The sequence below is a fragment of the Hakea prostrata genome, chromosome 8, assembly GCF_041222555.1.
Source record: "Hakea prostrata isolate BN-2017 chromosome 8, UWA_Hpros_2, whole genome shotgun sequence".
Lineage (NCBI taxonomy): Eukaryota > Viridiplantae > Streptophyta > Magnoliopsida > Proteales > Proteaceae > Hakea > Hakea prostrata.
Window position 1 is genome coordinate 53925075 of NC_142607.1, and position 22739 is coordinate 53947813.

Here is a 22739-nt window from a genome sequence, read left to right on the forward strand (position 1 = left end):
ACACGTGCAACGTCGTGGGCCTAATTTGTCAAGTTACAAATGTGAAGAAGAAGAAGAAGAAGAAGAAGAAGAAGAAGACGAAACGTACGTAGCTAGAAAGAAAAAGACGGCTGATGGGAGGAACAAGTGAAGCAAGAAAGAGTAGGGGCGCGCCGTGAACGTAAAAGTAAGAAAGAGTAACCCCCGAGACAAGACAAGAGAGCACTCCAATTCGGATTGGTCTCTCTCACCAGCTCTCTCTCTCTCTCTCTCTCTCTAGTCTCTATTACTCTATATATATATCCGTTAATTAGTTCTTGATGGACGGTGGAGTGATGTGTGACCCTAATTCTCATGACCTACTGACTTCATTATTCCTTCTACTTGCAGAATTAAGAAAGGAAGGTCTCCTTCAGGTTGGGCCAGACAGCGAAGGCGTAGAAAATGATGAAGATGGGTATAGCCGTATAGGTCTTTAGGAGGAGGAGGAGGAGGAGGAGGGAGGAACCCAAGTTAGTCATCCCCAAGCTAGTCTTTGCTGCTCATCACCGTCCTAAGTACGTAGCAGTGGGTGGGTGGGTAGTAAGAGTCACCAACATGGATAGCTTTGGTCACTCCAACCTAGTCAAGTCAGGGTACTCAATAGAATAGACTACTAGTGGATCTAATGCAAACATTAATGAGCAATGGAAAACGACAAAGAGATGCTTTTCTTCTTCTTCTTCTTCTTCTGATGCAGTCATGACTCATGGCACTTATGGAGCAACTATTATAATTGATTATGATTTGGGAGTCTTCGTAGAAAGCTCCATGGAGATGGAGTCCACGAAAAGAAAGCAAGAATGAATTAATGGGCAGGTTCGGGGGAAAGATGGTCAAGGAGAGGGATTGTCTTTCCAAAAGGGGAGTTGATAAAAATGGGATTTTCATTCACGTTATGCAGTGGGACCAGAAGACTTGTAACACTGACAGCAGAGGTATTCGCACAAGGTTTGAAAGGAGAACGACCCTGAACTAGCTTCTAGATAGATCAAGATCGGATCGGGTTGGGTTGTGCTCTCTTTTTCTTTCAAGCTTTAAGACTTCCAGGTCTCCCGGGCTCTTTTTCCCTTTCTGATCTCCTTGTATTTTCATGCAGCCCAATTGAAAATGACTTCCATTAACTCGGCCTGTGTGAGAGAAATCGCTTTGGTCTTCACCTACTTGGCTTGGTTGAGTCTAGCGACTTTCTTTGAACAGGGGAACCCAGGTGTCTCGTGAATGAGCATTTTCAGGCCCTAATGCTTTTCTTGCCGACACAATCATGTGGTCAGAGGATAGATAATAGAGCAACACAAATTTAGATGCTGTTTTCACGTTCAAAATTCAAACGAATGACTACTTTGTCAGAATGGGACAAAAAGTATTTATATTTGGAGAGAGTTGTTGGAGAATCATATGAAATAATTATCAGATTCAATTGAATTTGATGTAATCACATATCCAATCTTTTCACAATCGACTTGTTGAAAACTATGGACCAGTTCCTTCCTAATTGAATTTTATGTGACAATTGAATCAGAAAAGTCGCAACTTGAAAGGGTAAAACGGTATTAAAATCCAAAACAAATTGGTGTTCATCTCTGATTATTCTGTTGTGTAATATGAGAGAAATCAGTACATACGAAATTTCTCCTTCGTCTTCTCGAAGACTTGTTCTGCAATAATGGCTCCATTACCGTCAGCTTGCTTTATCTCTAAGTGGGCCTTCTGGTAGAATCCAGTACCTCTTAAAGCATCTGCAATGAAATCATCAAACCCAATGGCTATAGCTGCCTCGGCCTTGGCACCATAAACCAACCTCTGCATCACAAAGACAACACATTATTAAGCACACGATTCGTGGAGCAACCCAAACATGCATGCGTAGAGACTAAAGCCTGGATCATACAGAAAAGGGGAGGAAGGAAGAGCAGACCTTAATTCGTGAAAGGTGAATAGCTCCAAAGCACATTGGACAAGGTTCACAAGAGGCATATATTTCACAATCTGCGAGCTCAATTCTGTTGAGTTTCTTACATGCCTAAACAAGGATGAATAATGTCTGAGATGACAGCCATACGAAGGAAGAAAAATAAATATCCAATCAAATTTCCTTAAGAATAGATGCATAGGGATATTTTATCCTCCAAAATCAAAAAATGCAATTTCTTAAGCTTCTTACGTGCCCAGACAATCAAGGATAAAGTTAATGTCATGCTCGACCTCCAGAAGGTAATTGAGGAAGATGATAGAAATTTTCATTATGTCATGAACCTTCCACAATATTGAGCATGGAGCAGTATGGGAAAATCGTAACACTAGTACTCACATTTGATTGTGTGTGAAGGTTTTTATTTTATTTTATTTTTTATCTTTTGGGGAGTTTTTTTTTTTTTTTTTGGGGGGGGGGGGGGGGAGGGAGAGAAGGCGGGGTTTGAGATGTGGAGGTGTGCAGAGATAAATTCACCAGTCACTATCAGCCGATTCCGGTGTATGCATGCCCCCACTAATGAAAATCAACATAAATCCAAACTAAATGTTTATAGGAAAAGGGGAAGAAAAGAAAACAAAATGCTACCCTTGCAGTATTGGAAGTGCCTGACAACACTCACAACAGTCTAAAGGTCTAATTAATTTCAACCCACTTTTTTTTGTCTTTTTTTCTGGACCCTTTGACTCTGTGGGGACATCCCAGTGGTAACTCAGGAATAATAATCAGCAGGGTTGCCTGAAAAACTCCACCTTGAAAGAAAGCAGTATGTGGTTTTGGGAATAGACATCAGAACTAGAAATACTACAAGGTCGAAAGTAACATGACAGAATAACAATGAAATCAAGTGATTCGCTTTGGTGTTTGTGTCGTTAAGACCAAAGATTTTGGGGCGAAGGAACTGATCCATGACATATGGTTAAGTGTTTCACAAAGTGCTTGGTTATAGTCTTTAAATGGTTTCAACTAGCAAAAGGTCCAGAATGAGTTTCCAGGATATTAAGACTAGAAAAGACTCAAAAGAGCCTGAGGCCACTCAAACTTTAACACCTTTGAATAACATATTTGAATAATATGTACCCCATATGATATAGAATTTACTTTCACAATCATTCTTTCCCAGCCGATTCTTTTCCAATGAACTGGTCCTAAATCCACATTCCAGTTCATGCTGATCAAACTATCAACTTTTGTTAATGTAAACCAGATCATATAGTCCAAATTCCTCAGATTGAAACTGCAACCCCTAATCAGATATCTCAAGCCCAAAATCTTATATCTATCTTGTGGCTCTTGGCTTCTTCGAATTTACCTCTCATACAAGAAAGATACCTTAATCATGCTCCTACATTTATGAAAGGTATTTTCTGTCCCCTCATTTGCTTTCTTGATCCTCCTTTTCCTTTTTCATTTTCATAAAGATCTAAAACTCCTATACCCCATTGCTATTGACTGCCTATCAGGGCATACCTATCACTGAACTTCTGATAGATTTTGGGTTTCACAGAAATCTTAAGTTGAAAACAAATTATATGATCCTGAGACCTCATCTGGAGATACTTAACCAGCACAATCTAGTAAATCTCAAACTCCTGATGATCAAAGCTTTTAAAAGTATGTTTTCTACGGGCCAAGGCTCACACCTTCTGAAGAAACATGTATGGAAAGCTGAGGCCATGTAGGCCACCAAAGGAAGCGTCAATCTTCCAGCATGGCCAGCTTTCTGTGGAATTACTTCAATGGAATCCAAGATTTTACCACAGAAGTATGCCCCTGATGGGAGGAAATTGCATCCTAAGGCACTCCCAACAAACAGAGTTTTCAGAATTTAAGAACTCGATACCTCCAAGTTCTGGTTATAGTTTTGACATTTGAAATCCCACATTAGATTCCTTACAACAGAACAGGAAGGTTAACAAAGCAAACAATCTCCCCAAATGTAGGCAATTATTCAAAATGAAGTTGAATGGAAGATAGGATTGCATGACAGAACCTAATTCTTTAAAATGCAGAAAAAAACAGAAAGCACAAAAGCCAAATATCTTCAAAATAAAACAACCAAGCTCAGCTCATTAATTATAAAGTACATGACTGAGTTTGACAAGATAAATCTTTTCTTTTTAATTTTAGTAACTTTAACACCCACCCCTCAACATGCATGCATACATGTGCAGAAGTTAACAAACAAGGAAAAAGGGAAGCAACTAAGATACGCAAATTTAACCAGATTCAGGTGTGATTTCATACCAACTTGAGAAGCTGTCAAGAAGGAAAACACTAATGAAAGAGCAAATAAGTAAGCTTAGGTACATAATCAAACACTCAACGACTGATACACAGCCAATGGCTCTCCCCAAGAACTGCACCAGCTCTAAGAATAACCCCATAACTGAATTTCGTACCCACCCACTAGATACTTTATCAAGTAACTTAACCATGTTTATGTGTTTGAGATCTACTAGCCAGTAACTATCAAATGGAAGGCCCTATGAACAAGAAACACTATAATGTCCTCGGTGCATATCTATGGTATCATAGTCACCTGAATAACTCAAATTAGATGCACCCCAAAATGGCATTTCACAGAAAATTATATTTGATCTAACCTCTCTTATGGCAGTCACCTCAGCATGGGCAGTTGGGTCTGTGTGGTTCAAGACCATGTTGTGACATCTCACAACAATTTCATCATTCAGAACGACAACTGCACCAAAAGGACCTCCGTCTCCACAGTCTACCCCTTTATATGCTTCTTCAACTGCACTTGTTAGAAATTTGTGGTCTCTGTCCTGCACAGCTGTGAAGAATAACAAAAATAATCACATGTACCAACAACAGAAAAATATGACTCTTGCTTGCCATAATACCAGTCAAGAAGAGGAAATTGAAGTTACTATATGAAAGACTGCAAGACTTGCCAAATAGACATGACCAAGCATCAACCCAGGATGTTCAAATTTCGAGGTTATATCTTACTTCGGCTTCCGGTATGGGTCCATTATAACCTATTCAATCTAGTTTTAGTGAAGCAAAACAAAGCAACAGTTGATGAGGAACACATCATGAATTCTGATCTGACATGTAAGCATGAGTAACACATAAGGATGCTTGACTAGGCGATGCAACCCATGTAAGCTTAAAAATTGATAAGAACTATAACAGGTGAATGAAATAGATTGGGCCAAGAAATGGTATTCATATAATTTTAAGACTTGGGTCTATTACGTGTTAGGGCCAATTAGGGAAGACAAATAAGGCCTTGAGATTTAGCGCCTTGAGCTATCTTTTGCAGCAGTATTTGAGTCCCTACGGGACTCTTCTTTTGGTATGTTATTTGCGTCGTAAGTCTTCTATTTCAATCTAAAAATAAAAGGTACAGGTTAAGGAGTCTCTCATTATGTGAGTGAGATCACCGACATATCTCTCTCTTGATTTATTCTCTTCTGCTTCCTCTCGCCTCTCCTCTGTCTCTGGTCTTCTAATAATTGACAGTAAGTAGGCTAGTTTGGTTATGATACCTTTTATTTGGAACTTATTGGCATTTGTGTTTCATAGTTTGCCGTCCCAAGCTCAAAGAATGTTGGGAACATGTTCCCTAATTAATGCCAAACAGACCCTTAACTTCTCTTTTACAAATATCCAGCATAAAGTTCTCTATTTTTAATCTGAAACTTGAAACCAAAACTAACATTAACTCTATTAAATTCTACAATCTACAAATGCCTACAAAAGTAGTGGAAGTTAGTCTCACAGTTAAATTGTTGTAGTTACCAAGGTGGTGAGGCAACCACATCATTTACAAAGAGTGCTTACATCCTGATCTATATTGAAGGAGTTACTTTCTAGTCAACCTTTGTTTAGTGCACATGAATGCTGTTGATACTGAATGAAACTATTTTCTTTAGCTATCAACACAAATGAACCTTCTATTGCACTTTTGGTATTAGCACTGTTTTACCATACAAAGATTTAAGGAATTTAAAGATTTGAGAAAAACCCAACCATTAGAGATTTGAAAATTTCACCGACCAGCAAAAATTCACTTATTATTCTTGAACGCGGGGCTGACTTTTTTTTTCTTTTGGTAGCTATTTTTATTGGATTCAAACAGGAGGCATTTGCTTATTTATGGAGAATATCATAAGTAAATGAAATACATAATATAAAACCATTTACTTAAACTGGTATGTTGGATTTCCAGCATTGGAGCTTCAAACACTTTCTTCTTTGTCACAATACTTAGTTGTGTCCACTTGCCTTGGCTTCAACTGGTCTGTGGGGTCTCATGAATCAAGAGGTTTGCAGAAGCAGCCGGCTCAATTGCAAGCTTCTGCAACATCTATTTGTACTTTCTCAAGGATGATTCTGCCATGCTCTGATACCACTGTGATGTAGCCTCAATTAGATCAAAGGCCACCGCCAAGTTCTCAAATCTGAACCATCACTGTTTGGGGAATTGACATTGGGGTTTTTAGATAATAGACGAGGCTGTAATTTTCTGACAGTGACAACGGGGCTGGGAAGGTACCAACTTTGGACATATTCTGATGGATGCATTTGAATCTCTAACTTTTAAGGCAGTCGAGGGGTAATAAAGAGTAAAGGTCAATGGGGTTCCAAGGGGCTTTTGGATCAATGGAAGGTGCTATAGAGAGAAGGGTTGGGCTCAGGAGTTATTTCCTTAGAATAATAACAAATTAGTAAATTCCCATAGAAAGGATGAATGTAAACTTGGAAATTGAAGTTAAGCTGGAGTTTGGTTTCTAATGGAAGGATGGGACTGTGATGGGTATCAAATGGGCTTGCTGTGAAGGGATTCCTTGCAGGACTTATGATTGAATCTAATGGAACCTAAGGCTCCGTACATAGGGTCCAAATGAGGATTGTGTAACCAGCAAACTGAAAAGGAAAAGGAAGGGGACAAGGTTATTAAAGTGGCAAAGCGACCAAAGCAATTGGGGCTCCGTCTTGGCGTTTAGGCGACTAAGCAGCGCTTAGGCGGCAATAAAGCGGTTTAGACAATATTTTTAATATAACTACTTTTTAATACAAATATTTGTTATAATAAACTAAAGTACTAAACAAACATTCAACAATCACATTCATAAAAATAAAAATAAAAAAACATTCAAGAATCACAATTATGAAAAATTATCCAAAACAAGATTAAAAACATAACTTCATCTCATCAAGCATCATAAGATTCATAACAATAATTATGTAGTATGTACTATATCAGTAATCAATATGAAAAATGAAAATGAAAGTAGTAATTTTACATTCTTACTTACCTCTATGATAGTGTGATGCCAAATAACTGTCTTGTACTCTTGTGCATAGATCAGTAATCAGAATTGATGTATCCATTTTTTCCTTTTTTTAACCAAACAATGCCAACATGATAAATTAATGATCTCATTATTCCGATTTCCAAATCATTGTTTATTTAATGATTCATTGATTATCAATGTTGAATATGGCTCACGCTTCACATTCTGTTGCCGACAGACACTTTGGGTCTCGGAGTTTATTTGCAAATTGGGCCTCGATTCCGAATGGCTCACATATTTAAATTTATATACGGCATTGTAGAATAAATTATGATTAAAAAAAAGAAAAAATAATATGCACAAATTACAAAATGTAAAAAAAGCGATTACTTTAGCATCTAGGCGGCAATATGGCGCAAAAAGCAGCAAAGCGGTAGTGTCTAATAAAAAAAGCGGCAATAAATCAGCCCGTCAGTTAAGCAGCAACAATTTAAGCGGTTCAAAAACCGCTTTGCCGCCTAGGCGGATGCTTTGATAACCATGGAAGGGGATAAAGAGAAGAAGGATGGACCCTTCAACTGGAGCTGCAGCTGTTGTTGTTATTCAATGGCAGAAGCCAGTTGATAGGATAGAAGACTATTTCCACAGTCAAACAGGTCTCCGATATTATTCACCAAGTTCCAACTTCATCAGCTTGGATACGACTCACCAAGGCCTGCAACTTGGACGTAACTCACCAAGTTCTACCAGCATCTGACTCACTAGGCAGTCTCACGATGTAGGAGCAGGCAGAGGAAATAGCAGCTCTTGCAATCAGCAAATTTTAAGGGGGGAAAAAGAAGTCTCCATTACTCTCCCACATGGGGGCGTTTTAGAAGGGCCTAAGGGCCTTATAAAATAGAGTCTATTCTAATAGAACTGTTCCTAATAACAAAAGGAAACTAATTGACTAACTAATTGCTATTTGCTTTTTAGCTACCCTAACTTAACTCTGAACAAATTCAGCCAAAAAAAGAAACTCTACTCTGAACAGAACATATGTCCTCCCATGCATAGACGCTTTCTGTGGCCCTATTACACACTAATTCAAGAAGTTTAAAGACATAGAGGTCCTTAAATTGAACCAGGAATTAGAATAATCAAACCAACTGAGACATGATTCATTTAAGAAACAGTAAAAAAAAGAATAATAAAAAAAAAGGAAAAAAAGAAAAGAAAAGGAGGCAAAGTAATAAGATACCTTCATAGTTAGGCTAGATAACCCTATGTTAGGCCCTCAAAAGTGGCCTTTAAAAGGATAACCCATCAGACAAGGCACCAACACAATGATATCGCATCCCTAGGCTCAGTCCACTAAAAGAAACTCAAATTGATTGTGGATATGCATCACCAAGTGTCCCTAGGAGCATGCCTTACTATGTACAACTAGATCACAAATGACTAGGCCATAGAAAAGATCCTCTTCACCAAAGTTTAGTGCCGATTTGGTCTTCAAAATTGGGCAATAATTGATAAACTCATAGCAGATCACTTAATGAAACCGCTTAAAATAGAAACAATAAAAGAAAGAGAAAGAGAAAGAGAAGAAGACAGAATTGGATCGAGTACCAACCATCTACTGGATCTCTCACCCTTCCCCACCGCAATTCACAGCATAAGCATGATCAAAAACCAAAACTCCCCCCCCCCCCACCAACAAAAAAAAGGGCCCTCTATCTCAAACATTACTCAGCTACTTATCAAACTATTTCTCTATTTGTAAATCCAGTCGATAATGTCAAATGTTCTTCTGCAAATATCTCAGAATAAATTCCCAATAAAATTCGTATTCATAATCTAGCAAATAACCATAAAAGTTAAACTTCTAAAAATCCAAGCAACCTTCTTAAATTCAAATACTCCATGTGAACTGTCATGCCCCCCCCCCCCCAAAAAAAAAAACAAAAAAAAAATCTGTGCAAATGCCTCTTTAGCCTTTGCCACAATAGAGAATAATCCAAATTATTTCTAGCTCTAGCTACATTGAATAAAAATATGTATAATATCATCATCAAAAACATCAGTAAGGGTCCTCCACATATTGGTTAAGTCGTCCATTTGCATTCAATAGCTGGCTGTGGGGCCTGCTCATCTATTGACGGGCCTCAGGTAGGGGTGCAAGTTTGGCCCTGGCGGCCCTGACCCGCCCTAAGCCCGCCCTGAGACCGAATAGGGCTTGGGCTAAAGATTTTGGCCCCAAGGGCGGGTTAAGGCCAAAATATTTTGGCCCTGAACTAGGGCCAAGGGCGGGCCTGGGATTACTCTCTGGCTCGCCCAGCCCATCCCGGCCCGTCCCTAATTTTGGCCCTGATTTTGGCACTGATTAACCCTGATTCTGACCTTGATCTTGGCCCTGATTTTGGCTCTGATTCTGACCTTGATCTTGGCCCTAATCCTAGCCATGATTCTGACCCTGATCTTGGCCTTGATCCTGGCTCTGATTTTGGCTCTGATTCTGACCCTGATCTTGGCCTTGATCCTAGCCCTGATCTTGGCCCTGATCCTAGCCCTGATCTTGGCCCTGATCTTGGCCCTAATCTTGGCCTTGATATAGGCCCATGATTTTGGCCCTGATTTGAATTTGGACCCTCCACCCATATGGAGATGAATTAATTATAATCCACATGGGTGAATATTTGACACCTGTCAAATTTTAAAAACATGATCATGTTTTGTAAAAAAATTAATAAAAATAAATTATATCTTCATTACCAATGTAATAAGCATCCACCTGATTTTGGCCTAATCCTGATCCTAATTTTGGCTCTAGTCTTAATATTAATTTGACCATGATCATGTATTATATTTTTACCCTAATCTTCACATTTACATTGATATAACTATAAGTCTCGACTTTGACCTTCAGTCATTTTGATAATATTAGACTATGAGTTCACTTTTTATATTATTTTTAAGATAATTTTTATTTTTCGAATTAAGTCATTTTAAGTTCCAAAAAATCATTGATTTTTTTTTTTTGGTACTAAGGCGAGATAATATATTATAAATAATAAAACCTAGTATATAGAGAATTAATATCTAACAAATCTACACCCCAACTTCTCATCATGAATATTGACATCTTTCTTTTGCCTCCAATGTGATATTTCAGAGAAGAAAAAAAAAAAAAGTTATTAATGACAGATAGCTATGTTTGTAACTAAAATATAATTTTCTTTAACTACGAAAAAAATATCAATACTAAATTATGGTTGATTTACTTGTTAATAAAGTTTTGAATATGATTTTTTTTTGTTGAATAAGGATATCAATGGGAGGGATTTTCAATTTCCATCATCAAAGCAATTAGAGACTTTCAGAGATCAATATAGAATTATGGAGTAGCATGAATTTATTTATGTTTAAAGCAACACTATCAACTTATTGATTATTTTATCATTTTGTATGAGCTTGAATCATCTTATATTTCTATGAATTTTATTTTTAGGGTACTTATGATACTTTTATTATTATTTTTTTATGAATTTACATTTGTTATTTTAGGTTCAAGAATATGACCAATTAAGGCTAGGCCAAGATAGGGTCAATCAGGGCCAGGGACAAGGCTAATTAGGGTCAGGGTCAATTAGGGCCAACGACAGGGTCAATCAGGGCCAATCAGGGCTTAGGGACAGGGCCAATTAGGGCTAATTAGGGTCAGGGCCAATCAAGGTCAGGGTCAGGGTCAGGGCCAGGGCCAATTAGGGCCAACCCATCTCGACCCGGCCCAATTAGGGCGGGAATGGGCTTGGCTTGGCCCTGTAGGGCTTAGGGCCAGGGACAATAATCCTTGGCCCTGAACTAGGGTCAGGGCGGGAATGGGCTCAGATTATAACATATAGGGCTGGGCTTGGGATTTCAAAAGCCCGGCCCAGTTGCAGCCCTAGCCTCAGGGTGTACGTAGTGCACAAGATTCCAGCCACCATGGGTCTAGGAAGGGTCATAATGTATGCAGCCTTAACCCTTGCTTCACGAACAGACCGATTACTGAGACTTGAACCCGAGGCCACACGGTCACAATGGAGCAATGTTAGTATGTTACCATTGACAGGCTACCTCAATCGCTTCATAATTTCCTGGAATTTAAGTGCCCAATGTAATAGGAAATAAGACAGAATTATCTCCTTAAATAACTGATCAATCTCCTACTTCAATTCCAATGTAAATCCACCCTAATGCAGCTGGATTATGGAGCAAAGTGTGCTGGAATAGTGGCATAGTGCTACTTGTTAAGGGATTGAATAAACCTAGACTACTCGGCAGATCATAGTTCAAAACCTTGCCAAGATCTTGGAAAACTGAGAATCTGCATCAGTTATGAGATCTCAAGTCTGCATTCTACCAGTTATGGTGCTTTTGTACCATCTTGCCGAATTGATACAATATACTTCATGAAAAGGTGGCAATTCTGCCCTAAGTTTGAAATTCCGAATACAACTCACCAGTTTCATGGGTATGAATCCAGAGAAGAGGGAAAAGCTTAGATTTTTTTTTTGCCACATCATCACTCAATGCTACTAGGGGTTGAAACACGAATACACATCATTCAGAGTAAGTAGGCTTCCCAAATCTATGTAAATGGTTAAACTCTTTCAGATTAAACCTTTGTATGAGGAAGAATCTATTTGGCTGATCCTGCTATCCACTTTTATAGTCTAATTAATGCTCCTCCCTTGTGCAAAAGAAATTCTTCACAAATGGGTAATTCATAAGCTGTCATAAGCTATATGATCTGTCCCCACATGTCCATTCAGGTAATACTCTACAATAATATCTTTCCTTGACTAAAGCCTCCCACTAAATTATTCATGTGTTTCCAAACTTATGACTTACTATTTTCATCCAGTCCTACAGCAGTCCAACGGTTACATTGTATATGCTCTAATTAATTATCAACCTCTTTGTCCAACACAAGCTTCTGTTTTCATCATTATTTGCAGGGTATTTGTTCTTTAGGCAATAGCCATCAGCCTATCATTTACTCTATCAACTGGTGTAATGATTTTCTTAACTAACAGCGAATGGGGGAGGACAACATGTCAGTTGTGCAGAAAGAATCATAGACAATATATGAGGGTTGAGAAATAAATCCTTCTACTATAAATAAAATAATTTGCTTCATGCAAAATGTACAACTGATTGGTGTTTTATTAACATAGATGCATATGGTATATTATTTAAATAGAGCCTTTGTATAATTTTGACACTCTTTTATGCCTTCTTCAAAGGGATTTGACCGCTAGATTATGCCTATGAAATACTTCAAGAAAGAAACAAAAAAGTACAAATCTTGATGACATAATAAGGCTAAAATGTAAAGGCTTTAACCTTCCTGGTGACCAGCAAATGCAGAAGCTACAGCAATGGTTCCATCCTTGGTTTCCACCACTGGAGCAGAAGAACAAGTAAGAGAAGAGTAAGTAATAAATCATTCATTATAATAAGAAGGCAGAAAGAAGTTGGGGGGGGGGGATTTAAAGTTTCTAACTCATATAGGTGCTGCGAACATATATACTGAAAAGAAGATTAATGCTGACATCCAAACAATCTAATAAACCAACTCGAAATCACAGAAAAGCAGTGTCTAGGCAACTTGCAAGTATAATGATGAACAAATAAACTTAAAGCGAAAAATAAAAACTAAGAAAATTGATACAAATAAATCAGGAAAACTCATGTGCAGCCCAATTCTTACAAATACACAGTGAGAGATAATTGCAGTTCTACAAATAGTCAAAGGCCATAATTCTAATGGAGAATCCCAAATGCGATTCAAGCATTATGGCCCAGATGTCATCAGCGACGCACACTACAGCAACGCGCGGAATTGGGATCAATTTGGGGTGAGAATAATCTAATCTAATGAAACCTAAAAGACAGTATCAGTTAAAACCAACTGCAATCCTATAGATAACAGAAAATTGAGCCCAAATGAAAACTTGCTTTTCAAAAGAATGGAAATGGACGAAACCAAATATAGACATCTAGAAATTAGAGAATAGAAGACTTGGAAGAAAAAAAGAAGAGCATTAGCAGAAGAGGAAAAACATAAAAACAGAAACCAGAGAGCATAATGAGGATTTGAAGCGAAACAGGGATGGGGTGCCTTACCCTGAGCTTCTTCCATGCCGGCGACCAAGATGAATAGATTGGATTAGAATTTGGATATAGATAACAATCAGGTTTGGGTCGAGAAGACGAAGAAGAGATTGACTTAATAATTGAATCGAAACGAGAGGAAACTGGTCCACAGACTACAACCAGTTTTCCTTTGTTATATACACACGCAGAGAGAGAGAATGAAGAGATCCAGAGATCCAGAGATCCAGATCCCCGGAGAGAAAGAGAGAAAGAGAGAAAGAGAGAAAGAAAGGAGAATAGAAATGAAAGAAGCAACAAAATGAGTCAAGGAAGGGGTGTTACTTCCTGTTTTGGTCTCTCGCTCTCCACTTGTCCCAATCTCCCTCTCTTTTAAAAGCGTGTGAGTTGTGACTGTGAAACAACAATCTATATCTCTCTTTTCCAACAAAAACGAAAGAAAAAGAAAAGAACACAAAATTTTCTTTTTAAAAGCCTCGCAATATATAAAGTGCAGGTTTTCAATACATTGAACCCAGACAGACTCCAGAGCTCCCTCACAAAAAACACCCGTTGCCCATAATCTTTCTTTTCTGGTAAACCCCATTGCCCATAGTCGATGCTTGGATTTTTCTTATCAAAAGGATAAGAACAATTCTATCCATCCCTTATATTTATTTATTATTTTAAAAGATATTTATTCACTTTATACAAATTTTACTTTTAATTCCTAAAAATGAGTTATTAGTCTATTTACTTGAAAAGAAAAAGAAAAAGAAAAAGAAAAAGAAAAACTAATACTTCTTCTTTTCTTATGATTATTATAAAATGATCATTTAATAGATTTTTATGAAAAAAGAAAAAGAAAAAGGAAAACAGAAGAAAAAGAAAAAGAGCAAGAGAGGAGAACAACACAATGGATTGCAAAGAAATATAATTGGACTCTATTGAAATGTTAAGAAAGAAAGGAAATAAATACTTCATCTTAAAATGTAACCAAATGCAAAACTTTTTGAAAAAGGCATAAGAATAAATACAAAAGATAGGAGAGATAAAAATTTTCCCCAAGAAAATCTATTGAAAATTTTGAGGTACTGTTAATGTAGATTAAAATTGGAAAGAGAATATGAGAAAGAAAGACCAAAATAAAATATTGAAAAACACAGAGACGACCCTTCATTTTTTTAGGGCCTATTTGGTTATTTGAGTTTAGAGATTTCAAATATTTAGAGATTTAAAATCTATGGAGTCATGGTTCATAAAATTAACTGTTTGCTTAACTTGAATTTGTGAAATGAAATTTGTAAATTTATTATGATTTTGTGAATGCACAAATATTTAGCAATTTTATAGTACTTCATATACATAAGTCTACAGATTCACATGTAAAAAGGTAATTATAGATTTCATGAATCTAAAGATTCACATAACCAAATGGGTAGAAATTTTCCATTTATAAATATAGAGATTTGAAATCTTTGAATTGTAACAACACAGGTCCTAGGGAATCAAATGTAAAGTTTTTTTTTCATTTTTTCCACCAACAAAATAAAAATACGAAACTTTTGAAAAGAACTAAGACTAACTACAAAATATAAGAGACATAAAGATTTCCTCTCAAAAATCTAATGCCAATGGAAATTTTGGCGTACAATAGCTTACAATAGCTTACAATCCCTTGAGTTGGAAATTGAAATGTTGAAGTACTTTTGTTGTAGCTTACAATAGGAAAGAGAATATAAGAAAGAAAGAATGAAAAATAATACATCATTTTTTATAAGGAATGAAATGCAAAACTTTTAGGGAGATCGAAATCGATTCCAACATTTTAAAATTTCTAATTATTTTGATAAATGATTTGAAGATTTTATTTTCCATTTTTAGAATAAGGTAGCTATTAAGAAAGTTGTTAGAATTCGTCGGGATTAGTGGTCTTTAGTAACGTTTTCCATATTGAAGATTTCTTAATATATAAATTATAATTTTCGGATAAGGACACCACGTCCTAGCCATGATCCATGCATACATGCTTAAACGATTTGTTTTGTTGGGCTGGGCGTGTCCTCCAAAACCAAAAGTCACATGGCCTTACGGCCACGCTACGCGTTATATTATATATTAGAATAACTTATGCAATTTATGCCGCGTTTGGTATGAATTCTTCTACATTCATATGCGTCCAATAATTCATGCCTGACACGCTTCAACTTCCAAAAGCCTAAAGAAGTACATAATTTTTCATGGGCGCCTTAAACGTTCACAATAGTATGGCATTAGAGACGGATTGGGTCGACCATTTTAAAATGGATTAAAATCCTCTGCAGTACAAGACCTAACGGCCGCTTTGGATGGCCACCACGTGTCAATACTTTAAATTACAGCCGTTCATTCAGACTGTGTTCATCGTTAATGGCTAAGAGAGATATAAGCCACGTAAAGATTGAATTTAAGGGATTGATGAGAATGCGGTTCCTTGTTGGAGTATAGTGTGGTGGTTAATTAGAGATCATAATACATTTTTCTTTTGTAATGGTCAAAGAATTTTGCAAAATAAAATTCTTTGACATTACGGTGAGAATTTGGGGCATAGAAAAAAGAAAGAGGGAAGAGAGCATGCATAACGCATTAGAACAGATGAAGTAACAGTGAATCATATTCAAAACCCAACGAATACTTATTTGTCAAGCAACTTAAGCATGGTTAAGCAATGGAATAATAGCCAGACACTTGTTGTTTATTACTAAATAGTAAATACTAACTAATAATGGAGTCTTCCCCGCCTGTGTGTGTGTCGTCCAACGATATAAACAAAGTTTGGAGGATTGGGGTTGAAAATTTATCATACTTTCTTTATTTTCCCATTACCCCATTTAGATTTTCTTTCGGAATGAGTCATTCTTTTTGCAGAAATCGGTGGCCTTTTTGGAACGGCATAATTAAAGATAATGGTCAAATCGTTTTCAAATTTTTACTTTTATCATTCAAATTGAAATAGGGTTTTATGATTATGTTAAACTTGCATGCATGTAGCATGTAGCATGTAGGGTTGAAAATTAGCACGTTTTACTGCAATACTTAAAAGGTATATATACAAGATTTACAAAATATATATATAAAAAAGATCTATCTAAAATGAAATGTACAAAAAAATTATATTTTACAAATCAATTAGAATGGTGTAGAATCAATAAATTAGCTGGCTAACATAGATGATCTTTTGACTATCAATCAATAGCTAGCACGTTGGAGAAACAAATAAGATAGAATATGAAGGTGACGCTGTGTTGTTTGGACTCACTTGGATTTATTTCATCAGGAAAAAAATAATTATGAAAAAAGAACTTGCATGGATTCATGGTATATAAAACACTTTATGCATTTCCACTTTTCGATCCTCAATGTAATTTCTCTGTTTCTTTCCTTTTTGTTTTCTGGTAAGAAATATTTTTTTCTTATTTCTATGTATTTTAATTTTTTACATTGTTTTTAATGTGTTGAAATCATGTGAGGTTACACAAGAAACAAAACAATATTTTGACAAGAAAAAAGAAAAAAGAAGAATTTTTTTTTTCCATGCTGTAATTTGTCTGTTTCTTTCATTTATGTTTTTTTTTTAAAGAAGCACTCTTCACACAATGGATTTGGTTGCCTCATTTAAACAATTATAGAATTTCTTTCCCAATGTACACTAGTTACAAAACATGTATGTATGCTACATAAAACAAGGTACTAATGAGATTAACGAATGGAAAGAAGACAAGAAACAATTCCATAAACACATGGCATTCTTTATGAGGAGAATCCATGCATCCAACGTATCCATTATTGAGGATACGAATGCACAACTACAAACGAAGAGGAAACACAAGCAAAACTCATAAATGAATTTAATGTAGTTCGGCAAAATCTTGCCTATGTCCATTATAGATAAAAAAAAAAGTTTTATCATTTCAGAAAGCCTCATACCACTCTTACATTCTCAAAGTGTTATCTTTTGCTTGTTTTGTTCCCTAGGTTATGTTACATAAACTATTTATAAGAAAATCTAAAATCCTAATCCCAATATAATTATAATTTTAATTCAGTATTAAATAATTGACTCAAACCTTGTTTTAATTACAAATACAATCAAAATTATAATTACATGGACCCACAGAATACAAGACACCCAAACCCAACAATCTCCCCTTGGCTTGAATTCTACAAACCACCTTGAAGAAAGCCATCGATGATGTCTCTTTGCAATCACCCGTTTCTATGTATTCACCGTGGATTATTGTATGGCCCACATCCCCTCCAGGGATGCTTTCTTGACCGCCATCACTAAACCGGCATGGCACACCTCCCCCACCTTGGGTGTCCTCTACAACTCATTGTCGTTGTACCAATTGACATGGCGTCACCTCTCCTTCTATCACAATCGGCTTCGAGAGATCATCGCCACTTCGGCGCTTGAACAATCTGCAAATTTTTCTTATTTGTACCCTTTGCCCGAGTGTCAACTGAAGCTCCACCTGTTTCAACACCGCAAGCTTGTACAACTTACCAATCTTCTTTCCCTACATTACAACCATAAATCCTCTTGAAACTTTGAGAAGTACTCCACTTTCAGATGACCATCTGGAAACCTTTAGAATTCGAGTACTCAATGAAATCATATTTTTTTCTTAGATTTGACATCTGTCTAATCCTAGTCAAAATTTGCACAATCCCATAAAAAATGTGAATCTATATAGTCGCAACTCTAACAACCCTGCTTTCTGCATTATTTGTCATCTTGATAGTACCACCCCCACATCATGATATGCAACAAACTGATCCCCGATTGAATACATGTGAAACAAACACCCATAGTCAAAAATCCAATTTGAAGTATCTAAACCTGATGAAGTAGTTAGAAGGAAATACCCTCCATCATCCTACTATGACCCATCTAAAACTGCAATAGATGATTCATCACTCTCCTTCACCTTCTTTTTCTTATCCTCCTTATGCCTTGGACAATCCCTCTTTATATGATATTCTTCTTTGTAATAGTAACAAACTACTTTGCGACCAACAGACTTTGAGCGATCCCTTGACTTGCTAGACCCCTCCATTCTCCCGCTTAATCTTCCTCTCCTAGGACCATCCCTTACGATCAAGGCACTACTTTCATCTAACTCCCTATCACCTATTTTTTCATCGTGTTTCATTCATCACCAATACAATAATAACATCGTCAAGATTCAAAATGTCCTTACCAAAAAGTAATGTGGTCACAATGTGATCAAATGATTGAGGTAATGATGCCAACATGGGTAATGTTTTGTCCTCCCCTTTGATCTCCTCATCAAGAGCCGACAACTCTGTCAAAATCCTACTGAATTCATCTAGGTGCTTGTCAAAATTTGCTCTCTCTAACAACCGAAGGCAATATAATTGTTTAAACAACCGATTTGTCAACCACTTGGACTTATACCTGCTCTTTAGCTTTGCCTAGACTTCCTCTGGATCCGCCAATCCGATGACTTCAAGAAGAACATTATCTGCAAGAAACAACTGGATTGTACTATTTGCTAGATCCCTAAACTCTTGCCACTTATTTTTCTTTATTGCCTCGGCCTTTCTTGATTTTTTCTTGAGAGCCTTAACAGTCCCTTCTCCGGTAAGGATGTTCTTCACCCATTGTTACTACAAGGTGTAATGATTATGACTATTAAAAACTCTTCACCGCCATTTGATTTGTGCCCTTCATACATGTTATCAACTTAAAAACTCTGTCCGTCGGTTTCTGTACAAACCCACAAAAACAATACTAACGGAACAAAATATCCTTGATCCGTCACTTCCATTAAGTCTGAAACTCCTAAAAACTTTAAGAACACCTGACCCGTACTAAAAACCTTTATACAATATCCGGTGAAAACAACTTGTATAGTAGCAATCCGATGATATAAAAAACAAAATATTATTATTTTCCTTTTAATTTTCTTCCCCATCCACCGAATTAATTTTTTTTTCTTTCGTGTTTTTGGTCCGCGTTCCACTCACTGGAGATTCCTCAACTCTTCAATTTTTTCTGTTTCTTTCAATTCAAATTTTTTGGGAAAATTACGTGATTAGCTACTTTTAGGTTACCCTTACAAATATAGCCAATCAATGTTTCACTTTACAAAACCAGCCAAAACTGAGTTTGCATTTACAAAACTAGCCAAAACAGTGTTTTTTCACCTCTTTGGACATTTTTACCCCTAAAATTGACTATACCGGCACAAGGGTGAAAATGTCCAAAAAGTATGAAAAAATAATGATTTTTTCCGTTTGAACAAAATAGTGATTTTCCCGCTCAATGTGATTAGTTTTAGGAGACTGAATCGAATTTAATATATACATGAATGATAAAGTACATCTAGAGTTAATAGTTCTAATTAACTATACAAATAGTGATGACAAATGAATTTAAAGAAATGCAACCATGCATGGTCATTTATATAATTATACGGGGATGTGATAATATGATTTCTTATATGGCTATTTGCATGTACTTATAGCAAACTTTATCAAAAAATAGAGTCAATTTTGGATGAGATTACAACAAATTTTGTATGAGATTAAATTAGGGGAAAGAAATTAGAACTCGTACTTTGAGGGAGAATCGTAATTTGTTATGGTTGTATTTTTGGAGTTCAAGCATATTTTGTTGCTATAATTGGAGTTTTTAACTTTGTTTTGTTTTTGCAATTACGTAGTCTTTTATTACTAAAATTTTATTTACGTACCATGGTAATAAATGTTTCACACTTGCGTAATTTTTAACTTATGTTTCCGTAATTATAGAATCCTTTGTATTACTAGGTTCTTGTCCTGAGTAGTTTTATTCCTAGATCCTAGGCTCTTGGCAGTACTTTTGTTTTCACAATTACAAAGTTTTACGTGCGTTAATAATTATCCTATATTTCAAATAAGATCCGGATTATACAACATTTGGTGCATGGTTTTAACAAATCAAAATTAAATAGGCACAGCTCTATGTTTTGTTGTATTGAACATTCCACATCTTGTCATACCTGAAATTTTTTTTATTTTTAAAATTATATGATATATTTCCTTAATTTCTTTTCTTTTTGGAATAGAGCATCTCTTTAATTTTATTGCTAGTATGGAATTACTTAAGGGTATAAATACAAACAGATATGTATGTCCACCACCAATAAGAAGATTGGCTATCGGAAATGATCGAACTATACATATTCCTCATACTTAAAATTTAAAATATTGATGTTCTAACGGGGGATGCACTGACAACTTTGACGTAGTTTGAGGATTTTCTTAGATATATATTGAATATATTTTTAGGGGAGTAATACTACACCGGATTTTCCTAAAAATATATGGAATCTATTTTTAGGGAAGTGATACCACACATCACCTATTAAGAGGTAGAGTAGTACAACCAATGAACAACCATACAAATGACAATTGTTGTACACATTCATGATATTAAATCATATTCACCAAATCTAATTTAAATCTAAGATTTCTATATCCCAAAAATAGAGCTGCTTCTTGGGCATTTGGAGAGCTACCCTAAAATCCCTCTGTTCAATTCAATGCGTATTATTACCCAAAATTTTAAAGTGAGATACTCCAACACATAATATACGTGTGAATTAATTGTAACGCAAAATAAAAATTATTAAAAAAATCTATACATATATATATATATTTCGCCACAATGAATGTTATTCTTATCGTATTATCACTATATATAGAGAGAGGCCTTCCTCTTTAGCTTCACCCCATACTTGAGAAGGCCAAAGGCGAAGTGCTTTTGTCTCCACAATACCATTTTTGCGAAATGGCAAGGAAGAAGGTTAAGCTGCAATATATTCAGAATGACTCAGCCAGGAGAGCGACCTTCAGGAAGAGGAGGAAGGGTTTAGTGAAGAAGGTGAGCGAGCTTAGCACACTGTGTGGTGTGAGTGCCTGTGTGGTCATGTATGGCCCCAACGAGTCGGAGCCAGAGGTTTGGCCTTCCCCTTCGGAAGCCAGACGCGTGGTGGCTCGGTTCAAGAGCATGCCCGAGATGGAGAAATGCAAAAAGATGCTGAACCAAGAAGAGTTCCTCCAGCAGAGGATCGAGAAGCTCAGGGAGAAACTGAAGAAGCAAGTCATGGACAATCAGGAGAAGGAGAACACCAGACTCTTGTTCCATTGCATGGCTGGCCAGAGGAATCTGAACGATTTGACCCTCGAGAATCTGGGAGATCTGCTTTGGCTGGCCGATGGCAAGATGAAGGCTATCATGGATAGGATTCAACTCCTTAGCAAGCCCACCCCACCTGCTCTCCCTCCACCTCCCCACCCTCAACCCAATTATGTGATGAACAACCCTAACCCTAACCCTCCCCCTTCGGATGTTCATCCCCATCATCAGTACATCGTGAACAGCCCTCCCCATCTCTCTTCCGATCTTCATCTCCATCCCCATCCCCATCCCCATCCCCATCCCCATCCCCATTCCCAGTACATGATGAATATCCCTCTCCCCCCACCCCCCATTCCCCATCCCCATTACATGCTGAACACTCTTGCCGCTGTTGCTCTTAACAGGGAATATCAACTGAATGGTACTGGTGGAGAAGATCAGGTGGCTGGCATGGAGGCTGTGCATGCAGCGCATCAACCCTGGTTCAAGGATACCAATGCGATGAACCGCAATGACAACCTAGGGTTTCCTGGAGCCAATGAAGTCGACAACAATGCTGCCTGGTCTCAGAATCATTTCTTTTCCTGAACAACATCTCTAAAATAGTAGTATGTTCTTAGGCTGATGTCCTTCTATAGCTAGTTGTTGTTTCTTCATTTGCATGTTCGATCGTTCCTAGTATGTAGAGGTAGTAGCAGATGCTGCAGATCTAATATATGGTTTCTTTTATTGTTCAATTTAGGGCTGTGTCTTAGAGTTCTTAGTTACTAGTAAGTACTCTACCCAGGGTCAGCGTCTCATCCATCCTATCTTGTGTGTCTTTGAGTTTGATTGTAAGTGTTTTTTATTTCAAAAAAAAAAAAATAATAATAATAACAATCATGCATTTCTAGTTTCTGCAATACCAGGCCACAAAATTTTTCACGTATTGAATTATTCAATTTCTTGGGCCATTTATGGATGTCCAAGCTCTATTTGGTTATCAAAGAAATACAGGAAAGAGAAATGAAATCGATATTTTACACGAATGCGATTGACAATTAGTGGAAATTTAAGTACGTAATCGATCAATATTTTGCATGGTTACGACTATCCGTTAATGGAAAATTGAAGTCATCAATGTTTTGCATGGTTGCGATTAACAACTAACGGAAAATTTATAAGCAATCAA

The 22739-nt window shown here is 36.7% G+C and overlaps 2 protein-coding genes across 3 annotated transcripts; one reads left to right on the forward strand and one right to left on the reverse strand.

Annotated features, from left to right (window-relative positions):
* Positions 1-1090: 1090 nt before the first annotated feature.
* On the reverse strand, positions 1091-14001 carry LOC149008643 (Cytidine/deoxycytidylate deaminase family protein). 2 transcript variants are annotated; one of them, XM_089164883.1, is made up of 5 exons: positions 13723-14001; positions 12628-12687; positions 4597-4787; positions 1937-2041; positions 1091-1821 (listed from the first exon to the last, which is right to left on the reverse strand). In XM_089164883.1, exons 1-5 carry the CDS (start codon positions 13982-13984, stop codon positions 1633-1635), a joined length of 807 nt encoding a protein of 268 aa, XP_089021009.1. In that variant the 5' UTR covers positions 13985-14001; the 3' UTR covers positions 1091-1632. The 2 variants fall into 2 exon arrangements, with proteins under 2 accessions (XP_089021009.1, XP_089021010.1); XM_089164884.1 differs by lacking the exon at positions 13723-14001 and adding an exon at positions 13411-13438 and having other exon boundaries at positions 1278-1821.
* A 7216-nt stretch (positions 14002-21217) lies between these two features.
* On the forward strand, positions 21218-22156 carry LOC149008644 (agamous-like MADS-box protein AGL80). Its single transcript, XM_089167256.1, has one exon. The coding sequence runs from the start codon at positions 21218-21220 to the stop codon at positions 22154-22156; it is 939 nt and encodes a 312-aa protein (XP_089023382.1).
* Positions 22157-22739: the final 583 nt, after the last annotated feature.